At 41.2% G+C, this 24992-nt stretch overlaps 1 protein-coding gene across 1 annotated transcript; it reads right to left on the reverse strand.

Annotated features, from left to right (window-relative positions):
* Nucleotides 1-16147: 16147 nt before the first annotated feature.
* On the reverse strand, nucleotides 16148-23317 carry LOC124269988 (nucleoporin NUP42-like). The gene is made up of 8 exons (XM_046704998.1): nucleotides 23132-23317; nucleotides 21884-22052; nucleotides 21237-21331; nucleotides 20332-20408; nucleotides 19356-19442; nucleotides 18857-18897; nucleotides 17831-17853; nucleotides 16148-17225 (listed from the first exon to the last, which is right to left on the reverse strand). The coding sequence occupies exons 1-8, from the start codon at nucleotides 23202-23204 to the stop codon at nucleotides 16264-16266; spliced, it is 1527 nt and encodes a 508-aa protein (XP_046560954.1). The 5' UTR covers nucleotides 23205-23317; the 3' UTR covers nucleotides 16148-16263.
* Nucleotides 23318-24992: the final 1675 nt, after the last annotated feature.

A 24992-nucleotide genomic window follows, 5' to 3' on the forward strand; every position in this document is an offset into this window, starting at 1 on the left:
CTCAAACAATCAATCAATCAATTTGACCGGATACATGGTACTTGAGGATATTCAGCAGCACATTTTCGTTTGTGAAAACCAGTTTATACAGTGCAGTTCAATGGACACACTGCATCTTCTTTTATCATAGTGTAACTTCATCTACAATATACTGTTTTTTCCGTTGTTGCCTTTCCTCTCAAAAGTTATCTTGGAGGTGGTTTTCATAAATCACAGAAGCAGATAAATCATAGATACATATCCCCCTCCACCCTGCAAGCTTACAACTGTACATAAATATCGCAACTTTGTTTTTGAACACCACAGACTCAAACCCTAACTATTTCTATAATATTTTGAAAGCTTCATGAAGATACTAGTATAATGAAAGGTTTGGCATCGAAGACAAAAGCTATCCTAATTAATCGATTGTGTTGCCGTGGTGAAATAAATATATAAAGTAAACATATTCAAATACATCATTTCTGATTTACAAGTTAAGCTGTCTACATTAACCCTACCCTTATATTATAAAACACAAAAGTAATTAAAAGCAGTTCCATAACCCAGGAAAATATAATTCTGATGGCTGTTTTCAAACCTTATAAGATTTTCATGCCATACTGATGTTTTCGAAATATTTCAGACTGTGGTTTCAGAGAAAACTTTACTCAGGTGATGTGTACCATTTTATAACTCTTGTCAATATAACATATGTTATATTTGGGATTACACTTTCTTAGTAAAGTACAGAGGCGTCTGACTTTGTACGCTGGCGATTAGGTGCCTGACTCTGAGGGTGTGGGTTCGAATCCCGGATGGGACTCAACCCCCCCAAAAAGTACTAGAATCTGTACTTTACTAAGAAAGTGTAATCCCAAATATAACATATGCTACATTTGACCTCTTTCTAAAATCGCATTGTGTATTTCTTGTCAATATAATTGTTCGAGAAACTTGTCCTTGATTGGAAGCACCGTGTATCATTTCCACAAGATCAAATGAAGGCCAAATATTTATAAAATATCTTATAAATATCTTATCTTATAAAATATTAACGTAAAAGCTTTTTTCACCCACTGAAGTCGGAAGACAGAGGGTGGCCAACATATATCCCCCGGCCCACGTCGCGGCTAATAATCGTTGATAAACAGAATACTCATGGCCTTACCTTTTATAATAATACCCAATCACTGAATTGCATTTACATCTCTTTTTTATTGAAATTCTAAAGTTTGTTTTACATAAACTATGTATTTTTAATAAATAACATTGAAATAAGAACAATTGTGTGAATTAACTAAATACAGAATTCACACATTAAAACGTTGACTGAGCAGCATGTATTCTTTTTCTGTCACACTTTCTTGATCCGGGTTTGAAAACCTGTAATATTTTATGCCCCCATCGAGGACGAATAAACGTCTTGTTATAACTGTACATTGAGTGCAATCGTCTGTCAGGCACAACTACTAACCCGGCCAACGAGTATCACCCGCCGCTCCCCATGTTTGCTACGCGCCATGCCAACCTGTTGAGACTGGATAATGTAGCTAAAAATAGCACACCGTCACACAACATTGCGCAGCTCTTCAGGCTAATGTTTTTGAGCTGTCAAAACGTACCCGTCGCAACAACAATTATCCAGCTGTTTTTATTAATAATGATTATTATACTCTTTGATGTTTCTTTGTCTAAAACGTTACGTGCTGTTCATTCTTTCATAAGAATTCCGAGAGAATTGACATAGATGGGTGTAAAGTCTCTATCTTGCATGATACACCCTATCGTGTTTGGTTTGTAAATAAACATGTTTAGACACATCGCCATTAACCCTGACCTTCATCGTGACTAGACTTTACAAAAGGAATCATGCTATATCCGCAAACACTTATCTCCTGTACACATATAATGCTTTCTGAATTCCTTTTCAGGTACCCGTCCGATTACCCGTTCAGTTTGAGCCAGTCTCGTTGTATGACATCTATGACTACTGTCTTCAATAAAACTAATCCAAAGTTACATGTTAAACAAATGAAATTAACAAGATATTCACGCATACCGACCACGTAGGTCGGTGTGTATATTAGCGTACCACGAACTGTCTAAATATATATTGAAAGGCAAAAGAAACGGCGTAATATTGGAAATGACATTTAAGTATCAATGGAGTATTTGAACCTATTTTTTTTAAATATACACCGGGAGTCAGGTTTGAGGAAAACATGAATCGTGGTCGTATAGCCTGTATTGAGGTTTGAAATGTTTTTGTTTGTGGGAAGGGAAGAGTTTGCACAAACACAACATTGAAATCGAGATGCACGTGCATCATGTCTGCATTCAGGCATAAATTGGCGGCTTGAATGGCAATCGTTCACTTGTTTTCTGAACACAGCAGCTATGGCTATTTTAAAGAGAGATGTTGATGGACGATATGGCGGTCCTGGCGACGTGTTGTTACACGTGGTCGACCACTACGTGGTCGGTCAACAGTGCTGTTGGTGGCGTTGTATCGCTGTCTAAGACGTTCTATCGTTCGTACGCTGCAATTGAAATCATTAGCAATGACTCGAGCACGTTGATCAGCGTCTAGACGTCCAATGGCTTGTTGACGTTATCTCTCATTAACCTTGGCTATTCATAGCTGCTTTGTTCAGAAAACAAGTGAACGATTGCCATCCCCCATACACTATCACTGACACTGACAGTTTATGTCCTACACTACCACTGCATGTCTCCTACACTGACACTGTCACGTGTCCCCTACACTACCACTCCACTACCACTGTCAACTACCACTGACACTGTCTCCTCGTACCACTGTCCCCTACACTACCTTTGAACTCTTCACTTGACACTGTCCCCTACACTACCACTGACACTGTCTCCTAAATACCACTGACACTATCCACTGTCTCCTACACTACATTGACACTGTCCCGTACACTACCATTGGCACTGTCCCCTACACTACCACTACCACTGTCCCCTACACTACCACTGACACTGTCTCCTACAATACCACTACCACTGTCCCCTACACTACACTGACACTGTCCCCTACACTACCACTGACACTGTCCCCTACACTACCACTGACCCTGTCCCCTACACTACCACTGTCCCCTACACTACCACTGTCCCCTACACTATCACTGACACTGTCCGCTACACTACCACTGACACTGTGCGTACGTGCGTGTTGGGATTGTTTCATAGTTATCTCTGGTATTATACAGACTGAACAAGACCGAAATAAGACCCGTGGACTCACTGTATTGTTTTCCATGACATCTCTTGTGTTTGTGGCCGACATATTGCATAGGGTGCCAATCGGGTAAAGTTAGCTAACGTGAAAGGGTATTTTAATGGGTAACCGTATGCAACATATACTGAGTCAAAACAGAAACTTCACAAAATGTAATTTGAAAAATAATGAATATTTTTTCTCTGATGATACATCTATGTATCCGAAATGGGATCCCTATCTTTCGACTCTAGAAAACCGTTAGCAAAACCCACTCAAACCCATCCATTCCTCGTGCAAATGACGTTAGTGCCAAATCAGGTTTTGCACGTGCAGTCGATCACGTGATCTTCGCATCGAAGTTGTCTTCATATGCACGTGTTTGCATTGGCCTCAAGAATTGAAAAAACACTTTTAAACCACAGTTCTAACGGTACTTGAAATGCCACGATTGTCAAATGTGCAACGTGAACGTGCCGTTGGCATGTTGCAAGCGGGAAGATCAGTTATTGACGTCGCAAGAGCAATGGGATGCAGCCGTCGTACTGTGTATGACTTGCGAGGTCGTCTACAACAAACTGGCACCACTTCTGATCGCCCAAGGTCGGGTCGTCCACGTGTGGCGTCACGAGCAGAAGACCGTCAAATCGTCCTACGTCACCTATTTGACAGATTTCTGCCGGCTACGAGAACCAGGGCTGAGATGTTTAGAGGTCGACTGTCCCACAGACCATTCGAAATCGGTTGTGGGCTGCCAGTCTCCATTCTCGACGTCCATATCGTGGGCCAATATTGACGCCGTTTCATCAACGTCAACGTCTGCTGTGGGCCCAACGTCACCTCCGATGGACCCAGAGAGACTGGAATCGAGTCGTCTTTAGCGATGAATCCAGGTTTACCCTCAGATTCGCGGACGGCAGGCATAGAGTCTGGAGACGACGTCGTGAACGGTATGCCCAATGTTGTGTACAGGAAGTCGACAGATTCGGGGGCGGAAGTTGCATGGTGTGGGGTGCTTTCTGTGGGAACAACCGTTCCCGACTTCTGGTCATCCGTGGAAACCTCACAGCTGCTGCTTACCGCAACCAGGTGCTCACCCCTGAACTCGTTCCTTTCATGGCGGCTCGGCCCAGGTCTACAGTTCCAGCATGATAATGCTCGGCCGCATACCGCGATGTTGACACGAAATTTCCTTCAAAACGCTGGTATCAACGTCATGGACTGGCCATCGAGGTCCCCTGACCTTAATCCAATAGAGCACGTTTGGGATGCACTTGGGAGAAGGTTTCGTGGTCTTAGGAACCAACCTCAGAATTTACAGGAACTTGGCGCTGCCTTGCAAGAGCAATGGCACAGAATCCCCAACCACGTGTTCACAAGCATCAGACAGTCGATGAGGAGACGGTGTTTGGCAGTGGTGAATGCGCGGGGCGGCCATACACGATATTGAACTGAGAAATTTCGCATTTTTATTCTTGTGACTTGACATTCTGTATACCCATGTTTTGGAACGGCGGTGTAGCCTAATGGAACTGATTATGGCACTGTCAGTGTATCGAGTACATCACACAGATCTCAGCAATGAAATAATAACAATTTAACCATCTTGCCATCTCTTGTTCTTTTATAGTGCCCTGAAGAAAGAATGTGAAGTTTCTTTTTTGACTCAGTTTAGTACCTCCTGACAGTTTATAGAGCTCTGGTCTGTGTAGGGGTGTGTGCTAGCCTAGTAGTTAAAACGCTCGCTTATTACGCCAAATGCAGAGGTTCACATGGGTGCAATATGTGAAGCCCTTTTCTGTTTCTGGTATCCCCCGTGATATTGCTGGAATATTGCTGCAAGCGGCGTAAAACCAAACTAACTCACTCACTCGGTCTGTGTTGTCCTAGGCAGGTTACTTTGTAAGAAATATGCTTCTGTTAACCCAGCACTGAATGGATACTTGGCTCCTGTTCGTCAACACAATCGTAGCACTAAGATGATCGTAACTCCCATACTTTAACATAGATTTAAAAAGTCTTGCGACTGTTATAGCGCTACGGTCGCTTTGAGGAACGGGGCCCTGATTGGTTGAGGCGGTGAATGTTAGCTCCTCAGAAACTGCTTGGTTTGCATACTCCTCAAGTGTCCACCCTCATTCAGAACTGGCCCACGATAAATGGTTAAATGGTTCTGTATCACTGGCATGATTGTGGCTTTGGCTTGAGACGTTGTTCATAACATCAACCAATGTGTTTGTTCTTTCTCTCCCTTAATTTACAGTGATATGGCTTGGGTATTGATGATAAAGAAAACAACTGTATAAATGTACTTTAATGTTCCCATGACCTAAAAAGGAGACCCATCCGTTGTGATATGGATACTGTGCCTGACCGGAGAACGGATGGGCAATGCCAGGCCGCGTCATGCCAAAAGACGTTAATAGATATCTGAATGGCCAGTAGCTGTCTTGTGACAAAAACAGTCGATTGGTGAACATCATGACGTCATAGCAAGTCATGTGACGTCAGGTGCGTATATAAAGAATACTAAACGATGTCCCGTGTAATACCATATTTATGAAACAAGTTATGGTTTGGTATCTAACGAGCGAAAGCGAGTTAGATACCAATACTATTCACGAGTTTCATAAATATGGTATTACACGGGACATCGTTTAGTATTTTATTTATTACTCACGCAACATTAGCAAAATAATATCGAGCAAAGTACTTCTTTCCTAAGAATTCAACGAGTGTGATGACTCTCAACTTTCCGCGAGTCAAGCAAGGTCTATTATTATTGTGACAGCGGTATTAGCATTGTGACGTCATAACTGTAAACCACTTTGACGTCATACGTACGGCATCACGTGATGTTATTACACAATGTGTAGTAACATTGTAAAATCATTAAACAGTGATCTCTTCAACGGGTGAGTAATAATACATCATATATAATACACCTTGTTCATGCTTCGAGTTGCCATGCTGTATCCACTAGTAGGTCGTGTGGTAGACCTCGCAATGTCACACAAACACATTTCTGGTATAAGAAGTCTCTGTACGCCATGGACACGTCATGATGACGCCGGTACGTCTGCCGCCAGCGGTGTATGGGATTTTATGACCAGAACGTTCTTTTACACCCCTCGACCTTGGGTCTCGTGGCGTACGAGCCTTTTCACCTCGTTAAATCTCATACACCATGCTTATGACACATGTAACTCCTTGTTACTACAATGCCTGGCGATTGGCATTAAGGGGATAGAACTGGCTGGCCCAGGTCTGTCTAATGTACCTTAGTACAGGTAGACTGTGTCACGATAATGTGTCTGAGCGGAGTACGTGTGTTAATCTGAGGCATGTACTGTACCGAGTGTAACAACCTGAAACGTGAGTACGTGATTGTAGTTTTACGCCGCTTTTAGCATTATTCCAGCAATATCACAGCGGTGGACACAGAAATGGGCTTCACACAGATATCCATGTGGGGAACCGAACCCGGGTCTCCGGCGTGATGACCGAATACTTAAACCTCTAGGCTAAAGCCTCCCTCTACCGCCCCCGATTTGTTTTAATAATATATTATGTATATATATATATATATATATATATAAATTTAAAACATTTTACTACCCATATGTGTCACTGATTTGTGCTCATGCTTGCGTAATTGTACAGTTACACATTTTACAGATCTGTATGTCGCGTCTGAACACTTAACGCTGAAATTAATACAGATACCCGAAACCTGTGCAAAACATATCCCGTTACCAATGTACGTGGATGTATACACTTCATGTGATCAACTGAAGTTCTCACGAAACGAACACCCTACGACGGGCTCTCCACTAGCATTATTGACACCTGTATGTATGGGTGACAAAGCGCTGTTTGTTGATTCACGGCCTCATTTTTCAACAGCAGTGGCTCTCAGTCCCCTGCCAGCTTATGCCAAAGTACAGCTTACGTGGTAAGCTGTGCAGAAATAATCGACCGGAGGACAAGTGTACGTGTCACTCGTAAATATCGATCCCAGTACAGTGGCGTAGTGGTTATTTGTGGCAGAGACCATATACCGAGTGGAGTGAGTTCGGGCTGACTGGGTCCACGGCTGTTAGCAACTGAGTAATGGCAAGACTAGTTTCATACATGATTCTTCACACCATACACTCAAAACCACCGTCAATGGAACTGTTTACAAAGTCGTCCCTACGTTCAAACACGCGGAAGGCAGACGTCGACCCTCGGGACATATTATACATATGTCCGAAATGGGCATTTAGTGTCAAGATGAACTTATTCATAACCAACTCGTGCACGGGTAATCGGAATGTACCGCGTGTAGGTTGATATATTTGTTGTTTCGATGGACGTGTGATAAGTATCTTAACTATGAAAGTTTCGCCTGTAGTTGACACAGACATTATTTGTTTCGAAATCCCATAACATCTACCAACTGCGGTAAACACCTCCCAGATAGCATTCAGACGTTAGCCCAACGTTGGCAATGGTTTTGCCAACATTGTCAACGTTGGGCCAACGTCCGAATGCTATCTGGGCTGCCGCCTGTTGTGTTGAGTTGTTTCACGTGTTACAGTATGTGTGCCAACCAATACACGACAGAACAGTTAGCACTCCATTCCACAGTAAAAAGGTGATTTATCACAAAATCAGTATGTTGTACAGCTGTTTTAATGTGGTTGCTAAGTGTCACAGTTTGTGTGGTTACATGACATCACAATACACAATACATACCATAGTACAAAGGTGATTGATCACAACATCTACATGTAGTGCTTTAAAGCACTGTCTGTGCTTTACATACAATGTTTCTTCAAATAATATAATTATTTTAATTATACATATATATGTGCACTCTAGTTCAGCCACAACGACGCCAGGACGGAAGTGTCTGGATCTGTCAAAGAAGTGTATACGTCGAGGGAAACTCGTCCATGGTAAACAGATAATTTATCTAAATGTGCTCAAATGTGAGACTAAACGTTACGTATTACACAAGATACTCGTTGCCCTTAACTTGTGCTCAGAAAACAACCTCGATAAAGTGTATAACATTTACCAACCCTATATATACTCATGCCAATAATGGTTGTCACCCCCTCCCCACCCAACCCCACACCCCCTCTCCAATTAAAACAATTGAAGGGGGTGACAACCATTATTGGCATGAGTATATATGGACAGTTATTTTGTACTGTGACAGTGGGGTAGCCTAAACGTTAAGGAGTTCGCTCGTCTCGCTCAAGAATCGGGTTTGATTCCCTTTATCGGTACAACTCGAGAAGCCCATGTCTGGTGTCCCTAGCCGTGATTATGCCGGAGTGAGTTTAGTTTTACGCCGCACTCAGCAATATTCCAGCTATATGGCGTCGGTCTGTAAATAATCGAGTCTGGACCAGACAATCCAGTCATCAACAGCATGAGCATCGATCTGCGCAATTGGGAACCGATGACATGTGTCAACCAAGTCAGCGAAACTGACCACCCGATCCCGTTAGTCGCCTCTTACGACAAGATAGTCGCCTTTTTATGGCAAGCACATGGGTTGCTGAAGACCTATTCTACCCCGGATCTTCACGGGTCTGATTATGCCGGAATATTGCTTAAATCGGCTTAAAAGTATATACGCATTAACGTTTATGATATTAGTTTTCCATTCCCTAATTATGTCAATTTGATTCCATCTCTGTAATCGAGCAATCTCGGAAACGCAGCCGTTTGTTGGCTCCACAATGATCATGATGGAGTGTTGACGTGTTATGCAAGACGACAATGTCTGCCACGTCACGGTCTCATATTGATCTAACTAATGCATGTCGATCGACCTTATGGGATATAGTCAATAACTGCCAAGATGAATTCCTGTGCGACTTCGTCAAAATATACTGAACCACAAAAGATAGCGGTTTCTTGCAACACACACTTTAATTCACTCTAATTAACAATCAAAACGGAGGATTGAGTTCAAACTTGACAATTATGATTAACACATTTTCGGGAATCACATTTACAGCTCACACAGACAAAATCACCAAAAATGGTACCATTAAGATACCCCAAAGTCAGTATCGTGTGTGGCCCCCTTTTGGCATAGATGAAATCGTTGCATCGTCTGTACATGGAATGAATTAGTCAGGCAATGAGTGAGTGAGTTTAGTTTTACGCCGCACTCAGCAATATTCCAGCTATATGGCGGCGGACTGTAAATAATCGAGTCTGAACCAGACAATCCAGTGATCAACAGCATGATCATCGATCTGCGCAATTGGGAACCGATGACATGTGTCAACCAAGTCAGCGAAACTGACCACCCGATCCCGTTAGTCGCCTCTTACGACAAGCATAGTCGCCTTTTATGGCAAGCACATGGGTTGCTGAAGACCTATTCTACCCCGGATCTTCACGGGTCAGCCAGGCAATGAAGGCCATAGGCACTTGGGTTCATAGTCTGCAAAATGCCTGATCGAGTCCAGCCGCAGTTGTCGGCCTTGGTTGGAGGTCATTCAGTCTTCTTTGAATCTCGTCCCAAAATTGTTGTATTGGACTTAAATCCGGGCTGAGTGCAAGCTATTGTAGGGTTTGCATGCCATGTTGTCTTAGGAATTCATACGTTGCTCTGGCAGTGTGGGCACGACCGTTGTCTTGCTGGAAGATGTGATTCCTGTAACGTCCAAAATGTGGTACAACGTGGGGTCTTATGACTTAATCAATATAGCGAGCAGCTGTCACGTCATTTCCTCATCCTGGACCAAGATTCTGAAATACCACGGTGTCAACTAACTGGTTCAGACTGACTGCACCCCACGAGTCTCTTTCAAGAATACACTCATTGGAAAACAGTTCACCACGCCTTCGCCATACTCTCACTCTACCATCGACTGTCAATAACACAATGTCGGCTTTCATGACATAGCAGCACAGTTCTCCATTGTCGTTAACGCCAATTTCGATGGTCAGTTGCCCATTGCAGTCGGTTTTGGCGGTGAGGACAGGACTACGATAGAGTCTGTGACAGCAGAGGTTTCTTCCGAGCAAACGTCGACACACTGTTCCGGCACTGATGGGTCTGTTGTTAGTCCCCATAGTATGGCGTGCTGTTTCCGTCGCTCTGGGGAAGCGATCCTGCAGATGGTGGCGCACAATCTGTCGGTCTTGACGTTGCGATGTTACTGAAGGTCGCCGACTGCGTGGACGGTCTTGGATGCCGCTAGTGACCTGATGCCATTCCTGCAGTCGGTACATTGTCCTAACATGAACATTAAAATGATTGGCCACCCTCCGTGCAGTCTGGACAAGTTCCAGTCGTCCCACGACTTGGTTCCTCTGATCTCTCGTAAGACGTGGCATAGTGGTTGTGTCAAAACAAAAATGGTTTCAGGCTCGCTTTCATTGGTAGGGTTGTGACGACATGCACGTGCATTTTCATTTTCACGAATGTCATACGGAGCCTTTTACCATGTCTGACTTTTTAGGTGCGTTTGGTCGATATGCTTTTCCATCAGAAAACACACTGATGTTGGTAATAATTGTCAATTTGGATTGAAAAACATATTAAGAAAACAGTAGAATCATAATAAAAACGTAACCTTGCAAGAACAAATTTTGCATTTGGCTTTGAAAAGCGACGTTTCTTTTGTGGTTCAGTATATATATATATATACTGGAAATTATGTGCTCAGTTTACCAGAAAATAAATATCCAAAGTTTGCATATTCAGGCGACTGCCTTCAGACTTGGTATTCAGGTATAGTAAAACCTTTTCATAGGGTTTGTGATGTTACGGTCAAATCCAACTTTCAAGTGTATGCTTAATTTTACCAAGAAGTATAAATTGCAGGTCTATAAAGCAGCCAGCATGTAATGAGCGTTTGATCAAAATATCATTTTAACTCTGACAACAATATAGACGAAGCCTAATTATGTTAACTGCATAATACCCTGGGTCCCGTTTCAAAAAGCGACCGTAGCGCTAAGGTGATCGGAACTCCCATACTATAACATAGACTTACGACAGTCGTAGCGCTATGGTCGCTTTGTGAAACGGGACCCTGATAACTGCCTCACCAATAATATCCTGATTACTACTTCACCAATAGTACCCTGATTGCCACTTCACCAATAGTACCCTGATGACTACTTCACCAATAATACCCTGATTACTACTTCACCAATAATACCCTGATGACTACTTCAATACAATAATACCCTGATGACTACTTCACAAATAAAACCCTGATTACAGTGGATTTCGTCTCATTATTTGCATTTATCAAACAGGTAATTTTATGCTTCCACTTCTCTTGTATAAGAGGCGTAGCTACAGTGAAAAATATGATCAAACTTTTGATCAAACGAAAGCAGTTTAGCTTCTTGATAATAAATGATGACAAAGAGCTCTAAAAAGAACCTCATCAAATTGTCTTTTGATTATCAAATATATCTTAGTTAATATTTATCGAATGTGGATATAAAGGATATCAGTAGACATGAGAAGATTTTATGCAACATGATATATCGTTCTTCAACCAGTTTTCAGTTTGTGAACAGTTACCAACTTATCTGTGTGATGTTATATTTATTAATTTACCAATCTGCTGATCGTCGATTCATTCAGTGCATCCGACGGTGAGTGAGTGTGTTGTGTTAAGACTACTCTACGCTTCGTGTCTGTTTACCTCTGTTCATAACACTATAGTTACGTGTTGTTAGCGTTTAAAACTGACATTTTATGTACAAGTGACTTTATTTCACTCGACTGACAGCGGTTATTACCTGTATTTAAGCTCATTGTGAATAGTTGAAGTGTTTCTCATTCACACTCTTCCCTCTCTTTCTTCACGCCATGTTTGTTTGTCCTTATGTATTCGTGCGCCAGCACCGTGTTTAGAATGTTCACGCTAAGACCAAAGGGATCGTGCTGATTTTAATTCAATAAACAAAGACAATAAACAAAAAGATAGCAACTGATACAGATATATGTTGTCTCGATTTTTATTGTATTTCGAATACCCATCTATGTCTTATCTGTGTGCCTGAACAAAGAAGTGAACAGTCTTTAGTTTTCAATGAGGATTTCGTTGATAGAAATAAATCGGATTAATAATGTTTAAATTTAGTTAAACAAAATTGTAAGCATATACAAAATAGAATATTTTATGTGCCCTGTGAAATATGAGGTCTCTGACATCTCGTGAAATGAAGAACGAGTGAAAATATGATGTCTTCACGTCACGAGACCCTCTAAGGTTTTGGCGCCATGTTAACTGAAAACGTCACAATGGTCTCGTGATGCATTTACACTGCTTTGCTATCTTCTCGCACACTTCTTGTGTCCCCCGCCATGATATTGCTGGAATATTGCTATAAGGGGCGTAAAGCCTAACACACTCACTCACTCTTCGCTGTCACCCCAATGGAGGCTAGTTTTGAATGATAAAAGGTATTCAAATATTCTTCCCTAAACGAATAAAGACGTCGACAGCACTTTATCAAGCGATAGAGTACATCCTTTTGTATTACGTCACACTGAATTGACGTCACTACGCCATTCTAGTCATGCATGATGGTATGATACTGTGAGTGACCGAGGATGTGGAACAACGAGAAGATATCACTGTCTGTAACGCCCCTAAACACTACCAGAGCGTAAACAATGACCTGCACTACGCCACATGTAGAGCGTGTAAGTAAAATGATTTTTTGCGCGTGTGCTTCCTGTGCAATTTAATTGATCCGATCATTGGACCCATACGTATAAAGCGAAGAAGCAACAAGCTACGTTGAAATTATTTCTTGTCCCCACTGAGTGAATAAGTGGAGTTGACAGGTGAAGATGGGTTTAACGTCTCATTCAAGGTCATTGCCCTTTTATAGCTACATGCCTGCTTGTGTACGTGGGTGCGTGTCTAGAACTACTCAGGACGGACGTTGGTTTCATAGTGCTAGCCGACTTGGGTTCCACATTGCAGTTTAACACACAAGCATACTCTGACACAGTATTCTGCCTCCGAGCCGACCAGTCCTTGTTCTATCCCTCTACACAGTGCTACGTTGGGTTACAAGTGCCATCTATTAACGTCTTTTGGTATGCTGCCACTGGTCCTTGATTGGAGTGAGTGAGTATGGTTTTACGCCGCTTTTAGCAATATTCCAGCAATATCACGGCGGGTGTCACCAGAAATGGACATCACACATTGTACTCATGTGAGGAATCGAACCCGGGTCTTCGGCGTGACGAGCGAACGCTTTAACCACGAGGCTACCCCACCGCCCCTTCCTTGATTAGATACTCATTAAATGCATAAATCATTCACAGGAAACAGATGATTCGTAACGGCTGGTGATGATAAATATTCAATATAGATGTTCGCAGGTAAAATGACCGTTCTCTACACTGCTTGCATTAACACTAACCTTATTGTGAAACAATAACAGCAACTGCCAGGCAGAAATATTATACCACATGACACGTCTTTGCACCGTATGAACTCGTCATACCAGTCGTTACAAGTGCATATCATTGGGATACAAGAACTTTCAAGCTGAAAATTCGTGTACGTCCCTACATCGTTTTACGAGCTCAGTGCTTGGGATGTACATGGCCATTTAACATACGCCACACCCAACTCACATATAACACTCAAAGAAGGCTACTTGTATCAGTGCATTTCAAAAGACAGTTTAGAGATTGTGTTAATCGATAAATGAGATCAGTGAACAAAAGGAAGTACCGCGTCGATTGCGATAAAGGTTTCATTGAAGGAATGTACTCAACGGCTCCTCGAGGGCAGTTGTTTACAAATGTGTCCGCCCTATCAACAAAGCTGTGTTTTTTCTGCGCTATCAACAGAGTGTCCATAACAAATACCGATAATTCCACTGTTACCCCACTGTCACTGTAAATAATGGACGTGGTAATCCGGCAGTTGTGAAAGGCCGAATTATTAACCAACAGTATTATCATGTGACCAGTTGGTGATACAAAGTCCTTCATTAGGGACGGGAACAACGTAACCACTGGCCCTTACTATGAATATGGTAAAGGGTGTATTACATGTATTACATGGAACGAGGAGGTACGCATTTGTTTCATGGTTTGTTTATGACATCTTAATGTAACATTTTTATGCAAGTTAATGCTCTTTAGTTTTATTTGGACATGCATTCCAAAACAGTTCCTTTAAACATCACGTTACTATCACCATCAATACGTCTTGTTTGCATCAATTCCGGGAATATATCAAGTTGTTATTGGCCTGATCACTCTTCACTCTGCATATATTTGCGGACTGACTGAGTTTGGTTTTACGCCGCTTTCAGCAATATTCCAGCAACATCACGGCGGGAGACACCAGAAATGGATTCTCACATTAGACCCATGTGGGGATTCGAACCCGGGTCTTCGGCGTGACGAGCCAACGCTTTAACCACTAGGCTACCCCACCGCCCCATATATATTTGCGGAACACCTTGGTTATGTAAACAAGAATAATAAGTACATCAACACGATAACGTATCTGCAGATGTCTTAAATGGAGCTGAGCAGTTTTCAACTCCAATGACGACAGTCTTCACTGAGTAGTAACATATTTCACAAGTTCTCCTTATTTTGATTTTACAACTCGTCTAGCTGGACCAACACCAAGGATAAGTGAAATACAAATGTTTACATAACTAAGCCAAACAATTCCTTAAGTAGGCTGAAGTAGATAACCGTCTGTCCTGTGATAGCAATAATGACTGTAAATGTCTAGACCCGGCAGACTAGAGGATGATAGCATGAACACCGACAGACGACGTCATCCAGTGTCTCTCTGTAGCCACTTATCATTATCTGCATATTACGAAATAATGTCTAGAGGCTTCGCAGCAGTGAATATATTCACTATGATGACGCTGTGACAGAGACAACAACATTAACTGTGCTAAGTTTTCGATTTGCCCTAAAACAAGGATGGTGGTATTCAGTTTCATTTCAGGTTCTTCACAGCTAGCAATTAAAGTGTTTGCTGGTCACGCCGAAAACCTAGGTTCGATTTCCCGCATGGATACACTGTGTCCCCACCGTGACATTACCTGAATATTGCCAAAAGCTAAAACCACACTCATTCACTCCCTCACTCACTAATCAGAGGATTTACTAACGGTCCAATGACACACATTCAAACAAAGTGACTGAGGCTGGCCACGTGATCCACGGTAGTGTACCTCTCACTACCTCCATACGTTGCGGGGGACCTATTCTAGCAGTGAATCCACCAGACAGAGGCTAGTGTGTGAACCAATAGCATGATGCTGGGCTGCTGGGCTGCTGGGCTGCTGGGCTGCTGAGCATACATTCTAATCAATTCATACAATGACAACCACCAGGAACATATAGTTTCTTGTTGCCTTTTGATGACAAACCTCTTGTACATTTCCGCCCTGTAACTCTCAAGTTAGAGGTCCAGCTACTTGCCTTGTATTTTAGATATAACAAATTGGTCAGTGCAATGTAAAGAATTTATTAAAAGCATGATATGTACAATGAACAATTTGATTCAGAGTGAAATATTCACAAATGTTGTCAACAAAGAATCTGCTGCTACAAAAACACCCATGTACACAGTAGTGTTGTTGGTTAAAATCTCATAATTGATGATTGGTTCATTACTACCGATCAATCATCGAAAATAATTGGTTAGCGTCATTTATGAAATTTGTTAATGCACATTAAAATAAGGGGAAAAAAATGTAGTTCTTCTGGGGTTTTTGGCAAAATTTCACATCTTTAAAGGATGACTAGTATGTTAGGAACATAAATTTCTTGGAATCTTTAAGATAAATTCAATCATGACTTGAAACGAGCTTGTAGTGCTTACAAAATGTAACAGACAAAACCAACCATGTAAAAAATATTGTTAATGAAAACAAGTGTTCCAGAATTGTTTGTGTTCGATTATGAGAAATTATGATCGATTGCTTGGTCGTTTAGTCACTATGACCAATCTTCGATTATTTCAATTAATCGGACCACCACTAGTACACAGATGTTACCGTCCCGCAGTTCCATTGACAAGTTCTTGTGGTGGTGGTCGGGTTGGGATTTTGCCCAGCACAAATGATGGTGCAGAAAACTGAGCCTTTTCTTCCTCAGTTAAGTCTGCTAACGGCGTATATATTTTGTTATTTGTTGGTGTTGGTGCAGATACTGGTGCAGAGGGCGTTGTCTGCCCTGAACTACTAAAGAATCCACTAGGTGGCACAGTAGATTGTGTTGTTGGAGTGCCAAATGCCCCACTTGCTGGCTGTGTAGAACCAAAAGCAGATGCTCCTGCACTGGTTCCTCCAAAACTTGATGTCCCAGTTTGTTGAGCACTAAATCCACTTCCCCCAAACATGCCACCACCAGCTGTAGCACCACCAAAACCACCTGAAGTTGCAGTAGCCCCACCACCAAAAGCACCCGAGGAGGTCGTAGCCCCACTACCAAAACCACTACCTGCTGAGCTACTGGCAAATGGTGCACCTGAACTCCCAAACGCACCGGTGGTTGCACTGCTCCCAAATCCTCCCCCTGTTCTCCCTGCGCCAAAAGCTCCAGTAGATCCAAACCCAGTACCACTACTGCCACCAAACCCACCAGTTTGCGCAGTCTGTGTGTTGCCAGTAAACGCCCCCGTTCTGCCCGACCCACCAAACGCCCCTGTGGAAGTAGTTCCTGCACCTGTTGCTCCACCAAAAACAGATGTTGAGGAATTGGAACTAGAACCAAAGGGAGCTGATCCAAATATTGAGGAGGAGCCAGCACTACTCTGACCAAACATTCCACCTGCCGAGGGGGAAGCTGTGGGTTTTCCGAAGACATTTCCTGATCCAGATGATGATCCACCACCAAATATACTAGAGGAGTTGGCTGACTGCCCAAAAGAATTGCTGGACTTCCCAGACGGAGCACCGAAGACGCCACCAGCTCCACCACCAAACCCTCCTCCTCCACCAAAAGTGCTGTTGCCTGTAAAAGAAGCATACTTTCAGCTTTTTATTTTTTAAAATTAATTGTTTTCTTTTTTGGATATGAAATTTCCTTGAGCAGCTCAAACCGCATCAGAAAGAAAGTAAAGGAGTTCAGACTTTCATGACATCTACCTTGTTCTTATCCAACACAAATATCTAGACTGGTGACACTGCATATTTAGACATTTTATACCTAGTTACTTATTTAAAGACATCCTGACAAATTACACTGCAGTCAAACAGATATTTTGTACTGCTGGATACAAAAACAGCTATTGTTGGCGAGTGCAACTGAAACTAAGACAAGTGATGTCATTCCTGTGTACATCCAGACAAGGGAGGTAACTCTCATGTGTAACCTACATTGAAGTAGAAGTTACTGGGACCTTGGCTTATTTAAATCCCATTAAATTAGAATGATACACTTAAATGTGTTCTTAAACCATCATTTACTGAGGTGTCTCAAACTGTATACTCATTCTGGGCTGTTTCCATATTTACCTGTCATGCAGCTTTAGAATTAGTCATTGTCTAAAGATAAGACACTGACCTATAAGCATTGAAACATGATCCTTTTACTGTTATAGCTGTCATAATACTCACCCACAAATGATGACGGCTGTGCCCTGAAAAATATGTTTTACTCGTACATTAATGTAACTTAAATCACTTGATTTGTTTGTTGTTGTTCCATCTAAATGGCAACAGTCTGTAAATAAATGAGTATGGACCAGACAATCAAGTGATCAACAGCATGGGCACCGATCTACGCAATTGAGATAGGATGACAGCGAGCCTGACCACAAAATCCAGTTAGTCGCTTCTTACAGCAATCATGGGTTGCTACTGACCAATTCTAACCCAGTCTAAATCACTTGATACCTGTCTGGGTCAACAGTCTTGTAATTATGACAAATATATTTAAGCCACATTTTTAAGTGTGGAAATGGGTGAGTGAGTTGGGTTTAATGAAGTCTCAGGCACTTGCCTCTTTGGTGGAACACTCAGCACGAATGTGGTGCAGACAAACCTTGAAACACAATCAAGTCAAACCTGTTGTCTAAAGGGTCTTCGCTATACAGAGTTGTGTCCCTTGGCCATGCCAGGAACCTCTGATTGCTGGTTCAAATCCTGGTTTATGTTTCTAGGTTTGTCAACACCATACTTGTACTTGTGGGTTTCCCATTTGCATTCTGATTCAATTTTCAAACAGTAACCTGTCGATGTTAACATATCTACTCATGCTACAGACTCACAAGGGGCAGTGGGGTAGCCTCATGGTTAAAGTGTTCGCTCTTCATGTTGAAGACCCAGGTTCGAGTCCCAGCATGGGTACAGTATGTGAAGCCCATTTCTGGTGTCCCATGATATTGCTGGAATATTGCTAAAAGTGTCGTAAAACAATACTCACTCACTACAGACTCACACAAACAAGAATACTCAATCTGATATTACCACCCTAGGTTAACCAGTTAGGGTCTGATGGAAACACATAATGGCTGACAGCACAACCTTGGGCCACATGAAGCAAGGGGGTAGGCACAAGAAAGACAAGGAGTTAGTATCATAATATATAAGTTGTCAGGACTAAGTGTGTCATGATTACTGAAAATAGGCCTCCAGTCTTACCCTGGAGATTTCTTGTTCCGGTGCTCTTCAATAAACTGCATCTGTAATTACCAAGAAGACATTATCACCCTTATTAAATATCAGAGTAAGTGAATGATACTGCCATGTGATAGCTATGTCATAATGGACATTTGACCATAGAAAGCACTTGTCAATGTCATGAGCAAAACACATGCATGAGCAATGATACAAAGTATAATAATATAAACAGTGTAGAGCTAAACTGTAAAGAAAACATTTTGACAGTTGAATTTAGCTATATAAATTTCATTATTATTATTATTTTATCCAGTAAAAATACACTACCAGACCCATTCCCATGGTTCATGTGATTACAAATTACCTGCCCTTGATTTTCATAACCATATCACCATCAAACACGGACATTAAGGTAAGGGAATGTCAAACCAAGGTCAGTGTTCTCCAGGTAGAATTTTGCTTAACAGTCAGTATTAAATCAGTTTAAACTTGGTTGCCATGCAATATTTGGGTTTCTTACCAGTTTCTGCTTGAGGGATGGGTTGGCATTTTTAAGGTGATTCTTTTTGTTGTTGTAATCTGCTGACAGCAATCGAACCTTTTCAACCTGTAAATAGAAAACATAATGACCAATAAAATTGTACTCCCCAAACAGTTGACCAATATTCCCTGATACCTGTAACATGAATACACTGTGTGGGTTATATGTATAGTAAACTCAGCAGAAAGTGCATACATGTTATCATCATATTTCAGTATATATCATGTATTTGTAAACAGTTTTAACAATCGTGTACATTTAGTGACTTCATCTGTATCCAAATTAAAAATATAGTCTCTCACACTCAAGCACATTCAAACATTATTTTTTTCAGACAGAAACAAATATTACAGTCTTTTGCTGGCATTTAGAAATTGGAAGAACATGAAACATTTTATGGTGAACAAGTGTTTCGTTGTTTTGAATGACTTTTCAGGTTCATTTCATGTCAAAATGCAATCTAAACTTTCACCATCAAATAACTCCACTGCTGGTATCTTCCAAAACAAAATTTAACAGATCTTGTGAAGTTTTGAAACCGAAATGCAGTAAAATTAGAGGGGCTCAAGGACAAGGTCGCAGCTGGAGGAACATATATATTATAAGTATGTGTAATAATTTCTCATAAACATCATCAAACACATAGTGCTTGTCAGATTCCATGTTGATAAAAGTGGAATTGGGCAACAACTAAATTTTCTGATTTTCAATATGGGTGTCAGGCTGACGATTGTAAATATATAATGTCTCATTAAAGAAAGTACATACATTTCTACATTTAAACGAAATGAAAATTCATGATCAATAGTTCAATGTTATTTAAGACTGATTTAAAGGACTATAACATAATTCATGAAACTGCTTCATCCTCGTGATTGTATATTTCGTTTCCAGTTATTTAATTGGTAGAAACTGACAACAATAGCTTAACAATCAACTCAAATCATCAACTCACATAGGGTTGGATGTTTCCTGCTTTGATAGCTGCATAGGCCTCGAATCTCAGCTCCTCCGGAGAGATGTCTTCAAAGTCTAGAGACAAAAAACGAGTACTATAAACATGACAGATCACAAGTTGCACAACAGCAACAACAAGTCGATACCTGCATCATTAGTTCAGCACCAAGACACCATTTGAAATATTACTGTTTCTTATTCATTATCATTTGAAGTCTCAGATTCATTTGGGGATGAGAGAAGACATTGCTTCATGCAGCAGTTAGACTACAATGTTGCAGCAATATCACAGAGATGTAAATAATGATAATAATTGATTTCTAAAGTGTCTAGCATCCATCAACAGGTGCTCACTGGCGCTAAGACAAAGTAAAACCAAATCCATGCACATATATACACACAATCCTGAAAGTCTTGTGGAATCCTGAGTATGTGGAATAATTGGCTGTGTTCTCCACCAACCAGTGGCCTTGGGTTATCAGTGGGTTTACGGTTATGTTTTACCTCAGGGTGTCCGGGTGTTATGCCCTTCTGACCACTGTTCTTTTCTGGGGATGATGTAGCTGAGATGGCTACTCAAAGATAAGCAATTTTAATTCCAAATAGCCTGGTTATATATGATGATGATGATCATCATCATCATCATCATCATGAACCAAGTCATCAGACCTGACTGGTGACCACCGATCAAATTTAGCCACCTCTTATGCCAAGGACAAGAGTGCTACACACCTGTTCTGAGCCAGGTACACAAAGGCTTCCTGTAACAATCAGTGCATACTAAGATCTACACAGCGTTCTTAGCATTATGATAATTGTGGTGCTACTAACATTGTAGAATTGGGCCTGGTAATGTATAGTCTATGATACATGGGTCTTACGCTGTATGGAAACCATGGTTACCTGGGAGGCAAGGGAGATCCTTCTCGGGGGAGATGCAGGAGAAAGGCCATTGTTTGGATTGCAGCCATACTTCAATCTCAGCCTGGAGAGCATTGCTGGTAGGACCAAAAAACTGAATTGAGTATTTTGCAAAGATACAAACAAATAAATGCAGCAACTTTCAAATGGACAATAGCGTATTTACCAGTAATTCACCTTTACAGGACTGTCAAACAGTGATTATCTGTTAGCACCTTTATTCTGAGAGGTTTATTCAGTAATTTCAACCTGGTAATCTTGTCATCATGAGTATCTAAAGTGTTACATAATATTATGATTCAAAAGTAAACTGCATTGCCTGTAAGATGTGATTTAAGGTGTGAATCTACTTGCCCTTCTAATATTTTCAATATTAGAATGATAAGATGAAATCTTAAGCAGGTTGGAGTTGTCTGTTCCCATCCAATAGAGACTCAATGAAGCTGGTCTTAGTGAAAGTCTCCTTGAGGTTTTAGTTGTCTTCCAATGTTTGACATACGTCCCATCTTTGGATTTATAATCTCAAGACATGAGATAACGATTACACAATGCCATTTAGAAACATATGTTTCCCAAATATAACATATGTTACATCAGATAAAGACATAATTTCATAATAGGCTACATACATAACATCAGCACTAGCAGTGCTTCCTGTTTGTTGTTTGTTGTCCTGTGCTGTCCACTTGTACTGGCTTGTGTTCTGACTCGACCCAAAACTGTCCCGGAAGGTCACACGATTCCCTCCTCCACCTCCCCCACCAAACAGTTGTCGTTGTACTCCTTGATTCTGTCCCCCTGCGAATACAGGAAGTGAGTTTCAAGTTTCATACAGATCAATTTATTTGTGAGGTGAGGTGAAATTGGGTTTAACGTCGTGCTTGAGAATATTTCGCTCATATGACGACGTGCATGCGTGTGTATGTGTATGTGCGGCTGCTTGTACTAGCCCAGACTGAAGCTGGTTTTATAGTGCTAGCCCACTGAGATGACATGCCGCAGTGAAGCATGAATACCCCACTCAGACACATTATACTGACTCCGAGCCGACCAGTCCTTGTTGTACCCATTAATGTCGAGCGCCAGGCAGGGATCAACAAGTACCATATTTTAACGTCTTTTGGTATGACGCGGTCGGGGATCGAACCCGCGACCTTCCGCTCTCCGGGCAGACGCTCTAACCACTACACCACGGCGGTCCAATTTATATGTAACTGGAGCAGTGTGTAGGCCTTATGGTCAAAGTGTTAGCTCATCATGTTAAAGACCTGGGTTCTTTTCTCCACATGGGTACAACGTGTGAAACCCATTTATGGTGCCCCCAACTATGAGATCGACGGAATACTGTTAAACACAGTATAAAATCCATCTTACTCAGGAAAAAAACACACACAAAATTTCCAGAGTAGTTTTTACTAAAAGTGATCCGAACTTTTTCAGTAATGGCAGAAGAGTAAAATTTGGTTTTATGCAGATTTCAACAGTATTTCAGGTTTGGCAATACTTGTGTCATATAGATAAACAGAAATATATTGGACACTTTGATAGAAAAGTATGTTCTCTCTTTCAGTTATTAATGTGATTTTAAACATTGAGATGGTGCGTATATAAAGGTAAGTGTAAAATACATTGAGAAACCAATGTTCAACATTATTATCCAAACATTGTGTAGATTTTAAAAATGTAAATGACTCAGATTCTAAGATAGATTCCTCATTCACATTTATGCAACGTAAAATCAGACTATCAATATAAACATAAAACCGATAAAACATGGAACGTGGTGATACTTATTGATGCTGAGACATATATTATGCAACGCATATATCAGAACATGAAACTGATCGAAAACTGAACAAAGTAATGTTTAATCTTACCCCTTGGATGTTCAAATCTACATTTGTCGCCGAATTTACACCTTCCTTCCAAAAAGAATTTGCAGACAGACATTTTCACTGCAGTTATGGAAACTACGGATTCTCTGACATCAAATAAACTAAATGGACATGTGCATGTTTACAAAACACTTTCAGTTTCAGTTTCACACCAGTTAGTACTTTAGAGTTACCTGCCCTTGAATCCTCGGGCCCTGTGAAGGTTGAACGAAGGAAATTCACTCTTGGATGAAATGCCTTTCGATTTTTCTTTTAATGACATGGAAAATTGTTAAATTCTTTGATGGTCTTTTGTTATGAAAAGAATCACATTAGGGGTTCACATAAGTCCAATGACGCAGTTTGTATAAACAGAATTAAGCTGATACATACGGCACTTTTAAAATTCTTGACAGAACAGAACTGAAAACGGGTCTGACAAGTATATCTCCTTCAATCAGTTTAAATGTACCAAGTACTGGTATCTTTTTTGAGTAGTTTGAGTGAATGAGTGAGTTTAGCTTTAGGCCGCTTTTAGCAATAATCCAGCAATATCACGGCGGGGGACACCAGAAATGGGCTTCACACACATATGGGGAATCGAACCCGGGTCCTTGGCGTGGTGAGCGAACGCTTTAACCACTAGGCCCCCCCCCACCGCCCCTTTAAGTAGTTTGAATGGTTTATTCCTTTGCAGTATGTTCGAGTTACACATGTACAGAATGCCATTTGTGCTGATATTTTAGGATTTGTTGACTCAGCCAACCTCATTCTGAACTGAATTCTTTCTTTTTTCTCCAGAATAACACAATTTTAATATCAAGATGCCACACACAAAATTATTTTTGGGGATGATATATACTAATTATAGTCATTAACAACGCCAATAGTTCCTTAGTTCTAGCCATTTTCCCACATAACAAATCTACTCTTATACTTTGAGCAAAAAGATTTTTATTGCCTTCGTCTGACTCTGTCCGAAAAGATATGTTCAGACAAATATACAAAAAATGGCCCAAGAGAATGTATAATGGGTACAGCTACCTAAAGTCAGGCCAGTTTGGTTCACCATGACCATGAGCACACAGACTGGCTCACGTGTAAAACGATAACCTTATTCCCCATGACAGCAGTGGAAGTAATTACTCGTCACCACAGAAATACATTTCAGAGAGTTAAGATTTAACGTCGCATCGGCTTTGTTTCAGCTATATAGCGAAGAGAACAAGTTTTGTGTGCACATATGAATCATGAATTCACGGTCAGATTCAAAAGAAATTTGTCAAAGACATTTAAAAACTACCCGTGAAGATCCGGGTTAGAATTGGTCGTAAGAGGCGACTAACGGGATCGAGTTGTCAGGCACGCTGACTTGGTTGACACATGCCATCGTATCCCAATTACGTAGATCGATGCTCACGCTGTTGATCACTTGAGTGTCTGGTCCAGACTCGATTAATTACAGACCGCCGCCATATAGTTTGTATATTGCTGAGTGCAGACTCGATTAATTTACAGACCACACAGCCGCCATATAGTTTGGATATTGCCCGCCCACACGAGTGCTGTGGTTTAACAACAAACGAAAGAACGTTTTAACATTACAATTGGTGGTTACACGAAGTACCAGCAAATATAATATCTTATCCTAATATCCCATTATGGCAGGAATTACAAGTCACACAGGGGGACAATTATTTATTAGAGTACTTCAAGATCATAGACAGTGTAGAGTGCCTCATATTTATAATTTATGACAGGCCAGTTTCTCTCAAGTGGTTTATAATTTGATGCCCCCTCACACGGGTAAACAGATCTTTCCGTTTACTGCTTGGTGATAAGAATCCCTTGCGATTGCAAACTT

The sequence above is a fragment of the Haliotis rubra genome, unplaced genomic scaffold, assembly GCF_003918875.1.
Source record: "Haliotis rubra isolate DU_JTF1 unplaced genomic scaffold, ASM391887v1 Scf149, whole genome shotgun sequence".
Lineage (NCBI taxonomy): Eukaryota > Metazoa > Mollusca > Gastropoda > Lepetellida > Haliotidae > Haliotis > Haliotis rubra.